We start from the raw sequence: 16,154 nt of genomic DNA on the forward strand, positions 1-16,154 counted from the left end.
CTTCCCCAAAGGTACCATTAATTATTGATGTCCACCCAAACAAAATAACATTTGCAGTGTGTCTTCAACTGTATGCTTTACTACACAGCTTTCACCGCTAAGGAAAGCCACAATCTTGGAGGGCATTTGTTATTTTCAAGCGGGAGAGGTTCATGTACTTCAGGAGTCAAAGCCAAAGTTCCTTTCACCCAATTCCTTCTCAACCATGGCTGAGATAACCCCCACTACGAGTCTCATTGTGGAAATACCAGAGACGAGAGTCCGACGTGTTATGCGCCATAACACCAACAGCAGAACGGTTATCCAAATAACAAAGAAGTGTACAACATTTGCGTTACAGTGTGTGTAATCACACACACACACAAGCATGAGGCACTCGCACGATCGTAGCTCATTGTCTCATTGGCGGGCCAAATTCTCTGGTTGGCAAGGCAGAGAAAGGGGAGGTAGCTTGGGCCCTTATAACAACATATAGGGCCACATTCCAAATCAGCGCGCCTGAGCTTCCATTTTTTTGCAGTATACCTACTAGTGCTCGTTTTACACCGAACGCAAGTTATAGCCAGGGGGACGATAGGCAGGCTAGGGGAACTCGTATTAATGTTAGAAAACCTCATAAAGTGAGATTTTCATGCCATGGGACCTTTAAATCTCTCAAAGCGGTCCTTGTTTTTTGAGGCTCAACAGGTATTGAAGAGAGTAGGGAGAGGTGCGATACAGAGTGTCTGGCTGGATTGAAATCGCAAATCTTGCATCTTGTATTACCTTGCATCCTATTATTATCATCTTCATTAGCATTGTTAGCAAAAGTAGTTCATATTTCGTACTCTGTATTTCCAGGGTGAATGTGTGGGCAGTGCTGGTGAAGGCTGCCAGGGGGCATGAGGTGTGGGACGTATGCAGAGCTGCTTGCCGCTTCTGTCTGCTCTACGACGATGGCAGATGGACTGAGAGTAGGTCTTGGAAGTCATGGGAAAGGGATCCTGAGGGCTTTCTAATTAGCTGTCCGGTGTGGCCAGCATGGCAAAAGACCATTTTCTTTCCTGTGAAGAAACAGACCACACTCAAACTGATAATCCTAACTTTGGATATTAACCGTTTTAATGTGGAGATAATGGTTTGTGTGCTTGGCCGAATGCTTATTACATGTGTTATAGAATGTTGCCTCGAGAAAGTGTTAAAAAAACTGCATTTATTCATATTATTTTATTATTATCATTCTTTTTTAATCGCCTAGTTTCTCCTCATATATACAAATTGTTCAGAGTGAATAGACAGATTATGACAGATATAACTGCTATTACTGCTACCAGTGAACGTCACAAAAGGTTTTTTGAATGAGTTGAATAGAATAACCCTCCCTGCATCACTCACACTCCCTCAAAGGAAATGACGTAGTGTATTCTGACAGTTTCCCTTCTAGCTGTCAAGTAACACAATGAACCTCAAATTCATGGTTCATTGTCTAAATCGGTTTGATTTGCTGTAATGTTCTGTGCAGGTAAATTGCTTCACCAATTGGCTTTAGGGTTGTTGCATTTCCCACTGTGGTACACCCCATGATAACGATGATAATGAGTTGTTTTCTAATTCTGCGTAATTTGTCATTTATATAAGATAAGTTGGAACCCTGTGGAAAATGAAAGGGACGTTGACTTCTGTCATCGCTGTAAAATGGGTGATGTTCTCTGTTCCAGAGGGTCAGAGTCCAGAGCAAGGTTCTCTCCAGATCAATGCCTCCTCCAGGGACGTGCTTCTTCTCCTGGCCGAAATCTGTTTCATCAATGCTGAGGTGTGTGCTCTTCATCGTTAGGCCTTCACCCCATACGCACAACAACACGGACGCACGCGCGTGCGCACACACATACTCAAAATACAAACCACACAGCGGAAAACATGCTTCATTTGAAGTGGTCTGTGGACTCATCCTAGGTGAAGCTAATCACAAGCTATTAACTGAAGATGGACGTTGAATCAGCAGTGAACAGAGAAACGTACTGTGCTTGATATTCTCAGATATTCTGATATATTCTCATATTTTTCTGGGATTCGTGACGCTGTATGGATCATGGTTTCATCTATAAGTTGTTTACTTTTATGCAAAACCTTCTTGAACTGTTTCGAGGAAAGCTTGTTAAAAGTTAATGGAGATTTTATATGAGAATTTTTTCAACGTATACTATTTTTTGAACCAGGTAGACTACTCTTATTGAGATAGGAGTTAAAACAATTACAAAGCTCTCTGCCCTCAGCATCAGAAGATGAGCTTTTTGGGATTTTCTTAACGAGCGGCCATGGGAGAGGAAGCTGATTGGGTGGAGTCCTGGGCTTGTTTGCTGTGCTGTGTAATCCACCTCCCATCAAGCTTTTATTACCCCCCCCCCCCCCCCAGACCGAAGAAGATTAGCTCGAAAGCACTTTGAAGAAAAGCGGTGAACGACAGATCCTCACCGCGTGACCTTGCAGGAGCCGTGGAGGCGCCTCTGTCTCCAGTGTGTTACTTCCTTTGTTCTGTGACAGTCGGCTTCCCTTCACTTTGAACACAAGTCAAGGGAATCAAAAGGGATGCACGAAATTGTTGAAGAAAATAATGCAAAAATGTTAGTTCAAAATTCAATGAAAAAGCAAAATCCATGGCCAATGTTTCCTCAACAACCTTTGATGTGCCACAGCTAAACTAATTTAAACTACTAATACCCCCTTTGTTTTGATAACTTCCTCTGAAGGTTAAATGCCTTCTTTATGTGATGGAGGGATTTCCCTTTCCCTCATAGGCCACTGTCCAGAAGCTGCAATCGGAGGGGGTGGAGCTTAACAGTCCTGCTGTCCTGCCCCAGGACAGAGGAGGCCCCGCCTCTGAGGACCAGTGGGGGGTCTACAGGTAGCCACAAAGACAGACAGACTGACTGACTGACTGACTGACTGACAGACTGACTCACTTTGGGGCACCCAGCAGTGCCTCTTATGTCGAAGCCCAGAGAGAAGCAGAGCAGCGTGTTGTGCCGTCTTTCTGTTGCGACTATACAATATCTAAACCTAAACCTCCAACGATGTTGGACGCAATGCGAACCGAGCATATGGGTTGCTGGGTTCCCATCGTGTTCCAATTGCAAAATTGCTGCCCCCCAGCTGTTAAAAAGTGTTATGTAACCCCTTAAAGTGTCTCTGAGCATCTTTCTAAGTATGTCGTTAGATAATTTAAACTAAATGTATCCACTCAATTCTCTCTCTCTTTCTCTTTTTCTTTATTTTTCTCTACTCTCGCTCTCACTCTCTCTTTCTCCTTCTCTTTCGCTCTCATTCCCTCTCTCTCTTTCTCCTCTCTCCTCTCTTACCTCCCTCTTAGGGACTGGATCCAGTCTCTGTCGGCCTATGCCACCGCTGGCTTCCTGCGGGGAGCGGAGTTGGGGGAGGAGCTTGGCGAGTGGTGGATGGTGGACAATGCCGCCGTGTACCTTTGGAACTACAGCCGCCCCTGCTGGCGGCCTGCGAGTATCGCACCCTCCTGCCCACCTTCCAAACGCTAGTAGACACGCTTAGACGAACTGGACACTATGGGTAGGTTCTGGGGAGAGTTGGGAAAGAGCAAGTGACAAAGTCTTGCAATACATTGTAATATTTATAATTGTAATAAATTAATGATTTGCATCTAATTAATATAATATATCTCGCTTTTATTTTAGTTTATATATAAGAAGTTCTGAAGAAAAATTCCCTTTCGTCAGTTTACTGCAAAACAAACCTTGCTTTTAAACTCAGGATACTGGGTCATTAAGTCCCCAGCAGATATATGGATCATTAAACAAATTAAAGGATTGGTATTCATGTTTTTAACAACATTTGACTTTAATACCGTGGTGTGTTTACTAGTCCAAACCAACAGCAACTTTAGCACGGCCAGAAAAAAAACGTACTTTTAAAATGATTTGGCAAGCACTTGTGGAGTGGAGTATTCACCACAAAAAAAGTTCAAATGATCCTTGGGCTCCAGAGTTTTCCCCAAAAACGCAGGGACAACAACAATAACAACAGCTTAAACTCTCTGTCCCTGGGCCAGAGAGTTTCACTTTCACTATCACTACGAGTTCCACCACCAGATAGCGGGTTACATCTGCTGTGTTGTGTTGCTCAGGGATCAGGCGCTGTTGATGCTGCTGTGTGACTGTGTGGCCCGCGGGCTGCTGCAGCCTCTGCTGGGCCGAGACGGAGTCAGGACCAAGAAGGGAGCGGGGAGGACCCCGGACAAGGCAGGCTCCACCACCCACCTTGGGGGAACCCTGGCGATGGAGCCGGCCGCCCTAAAGGACTTGAACAAGGCTCTGGAGGTGTGTGTGTGTGTGCGATGCGTCTAGGCGCGTGATGCGTCTGTGCAGTAGTGTTGGAGTAGTAGTGCTTGTAGTTAGTGCATGCTGCATGCTGCTTGCTACTCTCTGCTTTCAGTTACTGCCACCGGATAGCCCTTTGTTATCAGGGGCGAAAAGAGGAGCTGAGTGCGTAAGTCTCCTCAGCCGGTACATAGCCTCTCCACTGTCAAGATCTCGTACACGCCTTCCCGTGGCACACATGGAAACTGGTCCCAGGCTAAGTTGTACAGGATCTCGGAGCAGCAATGGGCCCCAGAGACGTGGCATGAAGGCCCATCGGTGAGTGGAAAGGCCCTGTTGCCCGTCAACTGCTGTCACAGTTATGGGTAAATAGTGAAGACCCCAACGGCGGAGCAGGTGGAAGATGGTCGGTGTTAGCACCACCACAACGGCTGGGAAGGCGGAAGCAGGCAACCTGCACCTGGGGACAGGCACAGGTGGAGTCGAACTGACCAGACCATCGGCAGCCCCCTGCATCTCCTGCCAGGCGAAGGTCCTCATGGGTTCCCTCATGCCACTGGAGGTCCATCTGTTAGGATTGAAGATGGTGGGAGTGAGGTCTGCGCACCCACACCTTCACCTTAATCCTCCCCTATGCGCAAGCTTCTTGCTCCCCCCCCAAAAATTCCTGTGCGTTGTTGACTGGTGGTGGGTACAGGCCAAGGATGTGGCTGGGAGTATCTAGCTAAACCATGCACACAGGCGGCAATGGAGTGATGGTCGTTAAGACTGTGGGATGGAGCAGCGCGTCTTTTCGGCAGCTTCCATTTTGGACCACCTAGAAAAGGTGGTCCAATAAATTGTCTGATCCCAATACTCCGGATGGTAAGCCGCAACCGTCGGAGCATCCCCCCTTGCCGTCGAAAAACAAAGATAAAAATAAGCTAAGCTATTGCTTCGTGGAACTTTCGCACACTGGTGGACCTGGCTGGAACTCCTGACAGGTCCCACCGCAGGACAGCACTGGTGGCCCTGGAGCTTGCAAGATACAACATTGCCATAGCAGCTCCAAGCAAGACAAGACTACATGGAGAGGAATCCCTGTCTGAGGTTGGTGCTGGGTACACCTTGTTCTGGAAGGGGGTCCCCGAAGGCACTCTCTGTAATCATGGAGTTGGCTTTGCTGTGAAGTCTAAACTGCTGCAGTACATTCCGAAATGCTGCTCCCTTGACACAGAAGCACACCGCGGATCATTAAATCATCATTTGGACGCCTACGCAGCAGGGTTTTTGAAAACCGTAACCTGAAGGTCAGTACCAAGGTTGCTGTTTACAACACGCTAGGTCTCGCCACTCTGCTTTATGGGGCAGAGTTATGGACCCCATGCCGCCAGCACATCAGCAACCTAGAGGCCTTCCATATCCGCTGCCTACAGAAGATCCTCGGTCTTTCCTGGGAAGATCGAATCCCCCATACAGACATCCTCAGCAAAACTGGCTCAATCTGTATGGAAGCAGCTGTGGCCAAAAAACATCTGCGCTGGATAGGGCACACCATACGCATGCCTGAACACCGCCTGCCCCGCCAAGTCCTCTACAGCCAACTAATGGGCGCAAAGCACTCCGCTGGAGGGCAAAAACGGCGCTTTAAGGACTGCACCAGGGACCTCCTAAAGTGAGCGAACATCCCCCTCACACAGCTTCAAACTCTGGCACTCAACAGATCAGCCTATAACTTGTGCCACTGCAGTTTCTGACTACACCAAACCAACCAAGGCCGACGTTCCGAGAGGCGCATCAAGAGACACCAGCGGGCGGCTGGTACCTTCCTGGCATCTGGTTTCCCTTGCTCCAGCTGCGGACGAATGTGCGGCTCAACGATCGGACTCTACGCCCATGATAAGTGGCACCAGCGGTGTTTGGTCTGGCCCGAGGGTCTCCCAGCTGTGCTGAGGTGACAGGCCGGCGGGTGGTCTGCAGACTAACGAGGAGACAGGAAGAGAACACATCATGCTGGGCTCACATTCACGTTTTTTTTTAAAAGACACTTATCCAAAGCGACTTTGGATAAGTGACCTCAAGAACGCGTGTTATACGGGTAATGGGTTGGTGTTAGGCATCTGAAAGATGCACACAGGTAAGCTGCGGACATGGGGGATTGAATATAGGACCTTCCCGGCTTAAGGCTTAGCAGAGCAATCACAGCCCTTGCTGCTGCGTTGCCTCAACGCAAGGTTTTAATTTTTGGGAGGCGCACGTCAGGCCCTTGCGGTGGACGCAAGGAGGGTCCGCAAGGAGAGTCCGCAAGGATGTAATGGGTCCGTAAACGCCCTTGCGCTGCGTTAACGTAAAACCATGACTATGCCTTAAGAGTCGCCGCCCTTATCAGCAGTATAGCCCAGCTCAGTTATGGCTCGTGTTTCCACCTCCGACAGTGCCCTTATGGTAGGGCGGGGTTTAAGCCGTATGGCAATAGCCACGGCATCTACGTTATCGTGATCTCATAGCAGCCCCACACAGTGTAGCTTGCTAATAAATCCAAGGAAAAGAAGAATGCACACAACGAACAAAGAGCAACTATGTGGGACGTCCAAGAAGGACGGCAAACTTTTGTTCTACATTTTCTTAAATAAACAAAGTTGCAACTAACTGTGTAGCTGCAACTTGCCGGCACCCTTTCAGGCGTCTCAGTACCCCAACAGAGGAGTACTGTGGGACGAGTACGGCTAAATAGGGCTCAGTCCGGATCACACCCACTTCTTGGCTGTGGAAACGCGACCCATGCTGCACCTTTGCAGACTGAACCGACCCACACCCTCCGGTGGATATGCGCGATAAGTAAGGGAATCTATGAAACTCCCATGTTTCCTGTGTCTTTTCAGGTGTGTGAATTCGCCCTACGTCTGTCAAGTGTGGCCGTCCCTGGAGGGGCCGTATCCATGGTGACCAGGAAACAGGTGCTGGCCACCTGGGTTCAAATCAAGAGGCTCCTGCAGCAGCCTGTCAGCCAGACGAAGGAAATTGGGGTAGAGGTACCCACCACCCACCGGCCATCTTTACTTGTCATTGGCCAATGGTTTATTTTGCTCTAGGACACCCCCCTATATGACAATGAATAGGATGTATCGAGCTCTAATGGGGCAATGGTTTTGATGTGATTTATTTGAACATGAGTATTTCGACGTATGAAAGCAAAATGAACACTGACAAAGTTACATTATTATACACAATCACGCTATTCATGTACAGGGTAATCTGTAAATGAGGTTCAATAGGCAACGCATTAACAGAGTAACACATTACTGATTTCCATATTCAATTTGTCACATGTCCATACATAACTATGAAACTGTATTCCACGATATTGTGAACATATATCCTTCTACACAAATGGATTCTTCTGTCACAAGCTAATCAAATACGGGGGAAATCCCTGCTGGAATCCCTTTAATCGCCCGCCGGAGCGAGCAGGAAATACAGCCCGGTCACGCGGAAACCTATGTGTCACGGCGACATGGGCTTTTAATGGGCTGTAACGGCTAACGGTGCTTTCACTGGGGGCGTGGCCTGCACACTCATCTGGCCATGACATTTTTTAAATAGACATTCTCCTGGTGCAGATCATTCCCCAGCAGAGAGAGTTGTCATAATAATGGGAGCATATGTAAGGCAAAGCCTCGGGCTCTGCCTTTCGATTAGAGCACAATCCTTTAAGCCTTTAGATGACTTATTTCCTGTCCACTTTAGGAAATAATAACAATTGTGTGTGTGTGTGTGTGTGTGTGTGTGTGTGTGTGTGTGTGTGTGTGTGTGTGTGTGTGTGTGTGTGTGTGGTGTGTGTGTGTGTGTGTGTGTGTGTGTGTGTGTGTGTGTGTGTGTGTGTGTGTGTGTTTGTCATTACCCTGTTACTTATCCTGTCTATTGAGCTGAGATAGTGCCCAATTCTCTAGAATTGAGGCGTTATTGAACAGTTTACATATCAGGGTGCCTAATGAAGTTTGGGTGGGGTAGTTGACACACTGCACATTGTTATGCATACACACACGCAAATGCTCACCGACCCCCTGCCTCAACAAGGCCTTAGTTAATATGGCTATGACTTATACCTCATTAGGATCACTAAATCATTCATCATCTCATTTCCTTCATAATGGAAAGTCATTTATTATCGAGGAGAGCATCTAGGCTGTAACTGGAGCACACAAACACACACGCTTTGTGCTGATTAAACATTACAAGAGCTATATGCATGATTTACTAGAGAGTAAATCATTACAACAACAACTTTCTGCCTCCAATAACGCCGCACCCTGCAGTGAAGGGACGATGTAAAATTTAACGCAGGTGATTTTAGCACCACAGACTATTTGTCATCCCATGATTACATAAGTTTGTGTGTGTGTGTGTCGGTGTGTGTATGTATTTACGATCGTCCAACTGTGTCCACCGACAGTGTAAGGGAGACGAGTCCGTGGCGGCCATGACACGCGTGCTTGTTGCCGTGGAGATGCACTTGTGTTGCAACAGAGACGGTGTGCAGGTGGAGCCTGCGGTGCCCGGCCTCTCGTCAGTGAGTACCTCCGTCAGACACCCCCCTAAACCCACAACTCCTTCCTGCTCCATCTGCGTAAGTGCATACAACAGACATAACAGAAGATAAAAACAGACTAACCAAGTTTACCAGTGCAATGAGGGAAGGCTCATCGCACCGCAGATGAAGTTCCTTGCGACAAACTTTCACTTTAAGCATGGTTTGCCTTCAGTGCTCTCCGATTCCCTCCATAGCCTAATCTCTTACCATCTGCACAGCTCCGCACTCCATCCCTTCTGTTGTTCATCATCTTCTGTCCCCCTCTCCCCTGTCGTATCTTTATTTACTCCTCCCGACCCACGTCTTGCTCCTAGCTCGTGCGCGCCGTCTGACTGTGCGTGGAGCGACGCGGCGGCGGAGCTGCAGGTGTGGAGCCAGCTGGCGTCGCTCTGTCACCATGGCGACGACCACAACCTGGTGCTCCACTGCACCCAGGCTGCGCTGCTGGAGGGCGCTGCGTCTAGAGGCGTCAGTGTTCCCTGTGAGTGTGTGTCTGTGTGTATGCGTGCTTGTGTATGTGCGTGTGTGTACGTGTATGTGCACTCTCCAAGTTTGTCATCTTTGGCGGATCCCAAATTATTTATGTCATACCTTGACTTTTTTAAGCTATGTTAGAGACTGCTGACATCTAGTGGCAACCCTTAAGTATTACAGTTAAAGCAAAGCTACGTAGGCTTAGCTTCAGTAGATCCTACCCCTCATGTGATTTCCCTTTGTGATTTTTGTATACTAATTGATTGATTGATTGATTGATTGAGTCGATCTGTTGTCTGATTCTATTCTTTACAGTTCCGGGCCGAATGCAGTGAATGAGATGCTGAGCAGCGTGGCCGGTCTGAGGGGCCTGAGCCTGGCACACCAGTCCAGCGGAGACCTCCACAAATTCAAAGAGGCCCTGCATGTCCTGCTGTCCAGTGTCAGGTACTCCCTCTGAATCATCATCATTATCATCATCATCATCATCATCATCATCATCATCATCATCATCATCATGTTTGGAAGAAAAAGCTCAACAGTTCAGGAGATTGTTATAGGAAAACGCACCACTCAGTTACCTGAGCTATCTCTTACCTCTTTCATACAGTTTGCTATTCAATAATTTAGCAGACACTTTTATGAAAAGCGTCTGACATACAAGGGGGAATGGAACACAGTACCCTCATGCTGGGAGTCAAACAATTTGTACTTTTCTCCCTCTTTTTATTTCTTTATTTCTTATTTCTTTATTTCAAGGATAGCCCCTTGAGATGTACCATCTCATTTTCGAGGGGGTCCTTACAATTATGACAGATAATACAAAGATAGTACTGAGTAAGTGCTAAACATAAATCCAAACACATAAGCACAAGGACAAACAAACACACTCACGCACACTCCAACAATGCTCCCCAAAGCCCCCCCCCCTCATCAACCCCCACCAGCCAGTATTACACAGAGTACAGAAGAATCAAATACATTAACATACATTAAATACATTTTCTTGCATGCACAAGTATACAGGACATATTTGTACCCAGATACACACATTTATACAGTATAGTGGACAAAAGGAAAGCAGGTATGAGAAGAATGAGTCCTAGAGAGAAAATTTAAGATAGATCAGAAACAAGAGCAGGATGTTTTATAATGCGTAACTAAAGATGATTTGAAGAAATTGAAAGAAGTGACAGACCTAAGTGAGGAAAGAAGGTTGTTCCAATCTGATGGAGCTTTGAATTTGAATTCCCAACGACCAATTTCTTTTCTGATTCTAGGTGTAACTAGAAACAGGTGGTCCATGTGCTGTAGGCTGTATTGAGAAGTAAAAGGGATTAAGAGTTGTTTCAAATATGAAGGGAAATTGAGATAGATACATTTTTATTTCAGGTGAACATCTGTTGGGAGTCTTCATGCCTCTTGTCTCTGTTGTTTTCAACACAGCTTTGCAGAGAAGGCTCAGAGCCTGCCCCTGTGCAGGGCAGCGGCCAGACATTACTGGAACACCTGCCTGCCACTGACCTGGGCCCCCGCAGACCGACAGCAGCTCCAGGGACCCCTGGAGAGGATTTTGAGTGCCCTTTGTAATACCGGGCCCCGACAGACTACGGTGCTGATCCTACTTAGGGAAGATAAAAGCTCCTTTTATTTTATTTTTTTACTAAATGTTTGAGAAATGTAAAATAGATCACAAAAATCAGTTGCGCAAAAATGTTCTATGTCCTAATAATAATCACTATATTTTAAATGTAACCTTTTTCTCTTTGCAATCCTTCTTAAAACTCAATATCACTAGTACTATTGATATTGAGTTTCAAAGATTTGATTCTGGTGTCGCACTCCATTGTTGTTATACTACTATATACATCATTCATACGTTATTTTGCCTAAACTCGAGGAAGTAAGATACATATGTATACATTATAATTCTGCAAAGTATGGCCATGTGGCCATCGTAGTCTGTGTTCTGTGGTACGTATGGTCCTGGAAGAGTGTGAGCACTGCTTAGCCATAGGATCTTCTGTAGCCTCCTCTCCTTCATGTTGCCTGCACACCATGCTATTGTTGATCTGTACAAGCCTTCTCCTTTTTTCCTTTCTTCTTTGCCTTAAAGCAGGGTGAGGCAAAGGGCAGGGTTGCTGCGACAACCACGGCTAAATTGGAAGAATTTACAAGTGAGTTCTGCAACAGAAAATAAATAATCCCCTTTCTCTCTTTCCATTCTGCGAACTTTTCATTTCAACGGATGTGAAAATTTATCCCTGTGTCCAAGCTAAGCTGTGTATAAGAAATGAATGTACATGAAACGATGACTTAGACTTCTCCCTTGGATGAGACCCCATTAGAGCAGAACCAATTAGTTCTTTGCTGTGCCATATTCATGGCGTTAATCTCACATCCTCTTTGCTCACATGGGCTTTATGTATGTCAAATCATCATCATCAACTCTATGCACCACGGCTTATGTGTTTTATCCATCTTGTTTTGCATGTGTGTGTTAAGTATGTGAAAGTGTGTTCTATGTGTTTGTGCATGCTTAGACGATGAAGATGATGAAATAGGCCTACGAGCGGGCATGTACCAGATGCTGTTTCGTATCCACGGCGATCAAGGCGATTGGGAGAGAGCTCTGCAGGTGCTGGATAAGGGTGTCAGAGAGCTGCCTCGGACCCAACACAGACTGTGAGTGTTAAGCCTGGATGTAGGGGCGAGAAGGGGGGTCTGTTAGAGGGAGAGGAGGAGATGGGGGAAGAGAAGGATGGGTTGTGGTCATAGCAATGGGTAAGGAAGGAAGGGAGGGGGAGGAAAGAATTAAAAGAGACATGTAGGAGAGAATGAGGAAAGAAAAAACAATGGAGGAAGGAAGGAATGAATGACCGAAGGAAGGTGGGAGGGAGGAACAGAGAGGGGTGAGAGGGAGTCCAGGAGGGAGTAAGGGAAGAATGATAATCGACAACGCCAGTTACCTTCCAGCCTGCTGATAGTAAACCACTTTTTTTAAAGTGCTGCTCCATGACTTAGTTTGTAGCTACAAAGAAGTCATTATCCCTATTTGCACTGCAGGGGATTGCGCTCCACATCCTCAATGTTTCACTCACTCTCTATATATAAGTGTCTGAGAACGTGTGCTTAAACTGCCCCATAGGCTCCTGTTGCAGCAGCGCACGCTGGTCCGTGCACGGCTGGGCCAGAGTGTTGGGACGGACATGCAGAGGTTCAAGGAGGAGGGGGATCATGTCTGTTCCTCTGTGTGGCACCAGGTGGCGCTGTGTTCCCCTGACACCCAGCAGCAGCTGGCCGGCTTCCAGAGCTCGGTGGCCTCTCTCTCAGTAATACCACTCACATCTCACATCTTCAGCCGCTTGTCTGGGGTCGGGTCGCGGGGGCAGCAGCTCTAGAAGTAATACCACTGTTTATTGTTACTCTTTAGTCATTTAGTTTTAGGAGAGGCTCCCTGATCCATGGCCACTCTCTCAGTAATACCACTATTTATTACGCTTTAATTAATTGGGTTTAGGAGATGCTCGTCCAGGGTTGTGCAACGTCATTGCTTCAACCCATGCTCTATTCTTTAAATAGGACATATGTCAAATATGAACACGATTAGGCTACTTCTTGCGGTTGTTACTTGTTTTTTACAACAATTATAGCAACTGTAGCACCATCTTTTGGATGAACCGGTTTATTACAGCTATATTTTCCATTGGCTGAATGTTTTTATTATATAATGCAAACAGAATAATGCATTTGTGCGCGTGTACATGAATGTGCCTTTGCTTGGCGGACACGTCATTTCAATTGCTTTCACTTCATTTGTTTTGACCAATTATATAACTGCAGGCTGGGATCTTTAAGCTTGTAATTGGCAAACACAAACTTTAGTTTGTGTTTGGTATAATTAATGAGTTTCTGGGGTGACTCCTTGCAAAACAAGGCTTCACCCTGCCCCTTTCAGATTTTGGTTTCCGGCCAGAAGTTCTGCTATAACACAGTCGGGCTTACGGATCCGAGATCACGCTGCGTGTGACTCCTGTGTGTACAGGAGCACGGTGCAGAGGGCCGGTGGCAGAAAGCAGACCTCCTAATGCAGTTTGCAGAGTGGCTGTACGGTCAGAACCAGCCTCTCCAGACGACCCAGCACCACCTCCACTGGGCCGTAGACCTGCTGCTGCAGCTGGACCCTGAACTGACCCAGGAGACAGGTACCCCTCGCACTAATCTGTATCATACTGTCCCCTTGTGTTCAACGGTGAAGGGAAAATATATTCAATTTGACACTTTGTGTTATTTATTGAAAGGCTCTTTTTATTGCACATATCCATCATTGTTGTTTTATCGTGGGCCAGTCCCTCACCCTCCTTCAAACAGCTTTGTTCGGAAGGAATGTTGGCACGGACCGAACACTTGTTTTACATATTTTAATTAGGTATTTCTTTTTTGTTTATCATATTGTTTAATCCTGGCAACATAACCCCATTTGCTCTTGTGTTGGAACATGCAATCCATTAGTTAGCTCCAGGCTAGCGAGCAGCGCTGCCTTTGATCATAATTGCTCTGTGTTGTACAGTGGGAGGGGAAGCGTTTTAGACAGCCCCGCACCATCAATGAACCCCATTGTCTCTCACGGTAACCCCGCTGTGCTAAATGGAACGCGCCTCGTAGCTCAGAGGAACTAGTACCCCACCACGGCCATGACACCAAAACAAGGGGTTCTAAGTAGGTGATCAGGGAGCAACCTGCTGAGAGCTCAGGCAGTAATGCTGTTTTTGTTGTTGTTGTTTTCTGAAAATACTGTGCTCTGTACTGTACTCATGTTTCTGGGGGACGAACCACCTCAGTTAACACACCGGTGCCAAGTCAAAGAAGCATGTGGCTCCTCCTGAGCTGTACTAGGAGGGTTCGGGTAAGTCAGGCAGGGCATGAACCAGCATCCCTCCTCCTCTCCGTTGAGAGTGACAGCCTGACTCTTTGACCGGCTGCCGGTTTGATTCCTGGGCTTCTCCTGGTGTGTACGTGTAGAGATTGTGAGCTTGAGCACAAATGGATGAGGTCATGCATCCAATTAGTCCAAAGACAAAATAATGCAAATGCTGTATCAGCCATCCAATTGATATTAAAATGTAAATGAACATTTAATAGTGGCAATTAATGCTTCCATTTAAAAACATGAGCAGTTCTGCTTTGTTAGCGATAGCTACATAAATAATCACCCCCATCTCAATATTCATTGTTATATCGTACAAAGACATCAGACTCATCAATGCGGCCAGCTGTATCCTACACCACACAGTAAAACCAACCTCACGTTTACATCATGTATGTGTTTTGCTCCTCTAGACGACCCGTCCAAGGACAGTGGCTCCGCTGACACCTTGGGGCCAGATCCCCCCCTACAAGCGGTGGACAGGGGGGCCTCCATTCTATCGGCGCTGCAGGATGTGAGGCGTCTGGACGGGCTGATCAGAGCGCACACCCTGCTGGGCTTCATGGAGCCCAGGACCTCCCCGGGCCACCAGGAGAACCTGCTCCGGGCCTACGTCTTCGTCCTGCACACCTGGAACGTAAGGACGCAAGCTCGTGAACCTTCCACTCTACCAGCCGTCGGCTTTTTAATCATTTTATTCTATTCATTATAGAATAGAAAAAAAATTGCACTACATTTGATTTTAAGGCTTTTAACCGCTTTTCAGCTGAATTTTTAATTTAATTTTAAAAGTGATACAATGAATTTTACCACGTATCACATATCAGACAAATCAACGTCACCAACTACAATTATAGTTGATGTGGGTCTGTGTGTTTATCCTATTTGACTGTCAAATTCCACCAACTAACTGTGTCTGTGTGTGTGGTGTGTGTGTGTGTGTGTGTGTGTGTGTGTGTGTGTGTGTGTGTGTGCGTGTGCGTGTGTGCGTGTGTCACCACAGGTGTCCATGGCAACGGTGCGTGAGGTCCTTACCGAGATGGCGAAGGCTCTGCCGGTGGAGCCCCCCAGCTCTGCTGCCTCCAGGAAGGAGAAGAGTGTGGTGCGAGATAAGGGCAAGGGGAAGAAGACCAAAGAGGCACAGCAGACCCCCGTATGTTTCCACCCCTGCTCTGTATACGTCACAACACACAACACACAACACACAACACACACGTCCCTCTGCACACAAATCATGCGTGTGGCTCCATCAAGTACATAGGCGTTCGAAAGTACCCTCATTTTGTAGTTCCCAGGTAGGCAGAGATGATTTTTTCCCAACTTTTGATCGAAATGGAAGCTTATGCCTTCATATATAGACAATGAGGTATTTCAAATGATAGATCTAAACTCTGTATTTAATTCTTACTAAATTGTTTTATTAGCCTCAACATTAGTATTAGTGGCCCAGCCACATTTTACATTTCTTAATTCTTATACATTTTACAATGTAAATCATTATATTACAATAAATAAAATAAGAAATGACTTTACCCTACTTTTACGTTACCGTACTTGATAATTATCACCTGACCAAAGTAGGCTTGATTCCATAATGATTCATATTTTCCTCCTCTGGACGTTACCAGCGACCCCCCACTGAGGAGAAGCCTCAACAACTGTTCCAGGAGGAGGAGCTCACCCTCCCTTCCACGCCTACAGAGTGGGCGCGCTACGTCTGTCCCCACGTGGTGCGGGAAACCTTCCGGACAAGTGGCGCCCACCACTGCATCAGCAAACCCAGCTTCCCCAAACAGGCAAGGCTGGGACAATGTAGAAACAAGTGCTCTGCCTGCCGATTGCCCCATCTCTTAACCCC

At 46.7% G+C, this 16,154-nt stretch overlaps 1 protein-coding gene across 1 annotated transcript in view; it reads left to right on the forward strand.

Annotated features, from left to right (window-relative positions):
- The window catches only part of LOC130405022 (cilia- and flagella-associated protein 46-like), a 56,400-nt gene that overhangs the window by 980 nt on the left and 39,266 nt on the right, over positions 1-16,154 (forward strand). The window contains 18 exon segments of the mRNA XM_056609979.1: positions 841-953; positions 1,698-1,792; positions 2,775-2,881; positions 3,347-3,471; positions 3,474-3,558; positions 4,133-4,325; positions 7,187-7,336; positions 8,758-8,870; positions 9,210-9,392; positions 9,685-9,816; positions 10,816-10,981; positions 11,489-11,546; positions 11,913-12,054; positions 12,518-12,701; positions 13,415-13,574; positions 14,710-14,933; positions 15,300-15,449; positions 15,925-16,092. Of these exon segments, the coding sequence (XP_056465954.1) occupies positions 841-953; positions 1,698-1,792; positions 2,775-2,881; positions 3,347-3,471; positions 3,474-3,558; positions 4,133-4,325; positions 7,187-7,336; positions 8,758-8,870; positions 9,210-9,392; positions 9,685-9,816; positions 10,816-10,981; positions 11,489-11,546; positions 11,913-12,054; positions 12,518-12,701; positions 13,415-13,574; positions 14,710-14,933; positions 15,300-15,449; positions 15,925-16,092 (2,548 nt within the window).

Source organism: Gadus chalcogrammus, chromosome 15 (genome assembly GCF_026213295.1).
Source record: "Gadus chalcogrammus isolate NIFS_2021 chromosome 15, NIFS_Gcha_1.0, whole genome shotgun sequence".
Lineage (NCBI taxonomy): Eukaryota > Metazoa > Chordata > Actinopteri > Gadiformes > Gadidae > Gadus > Gadus chalcogrammus.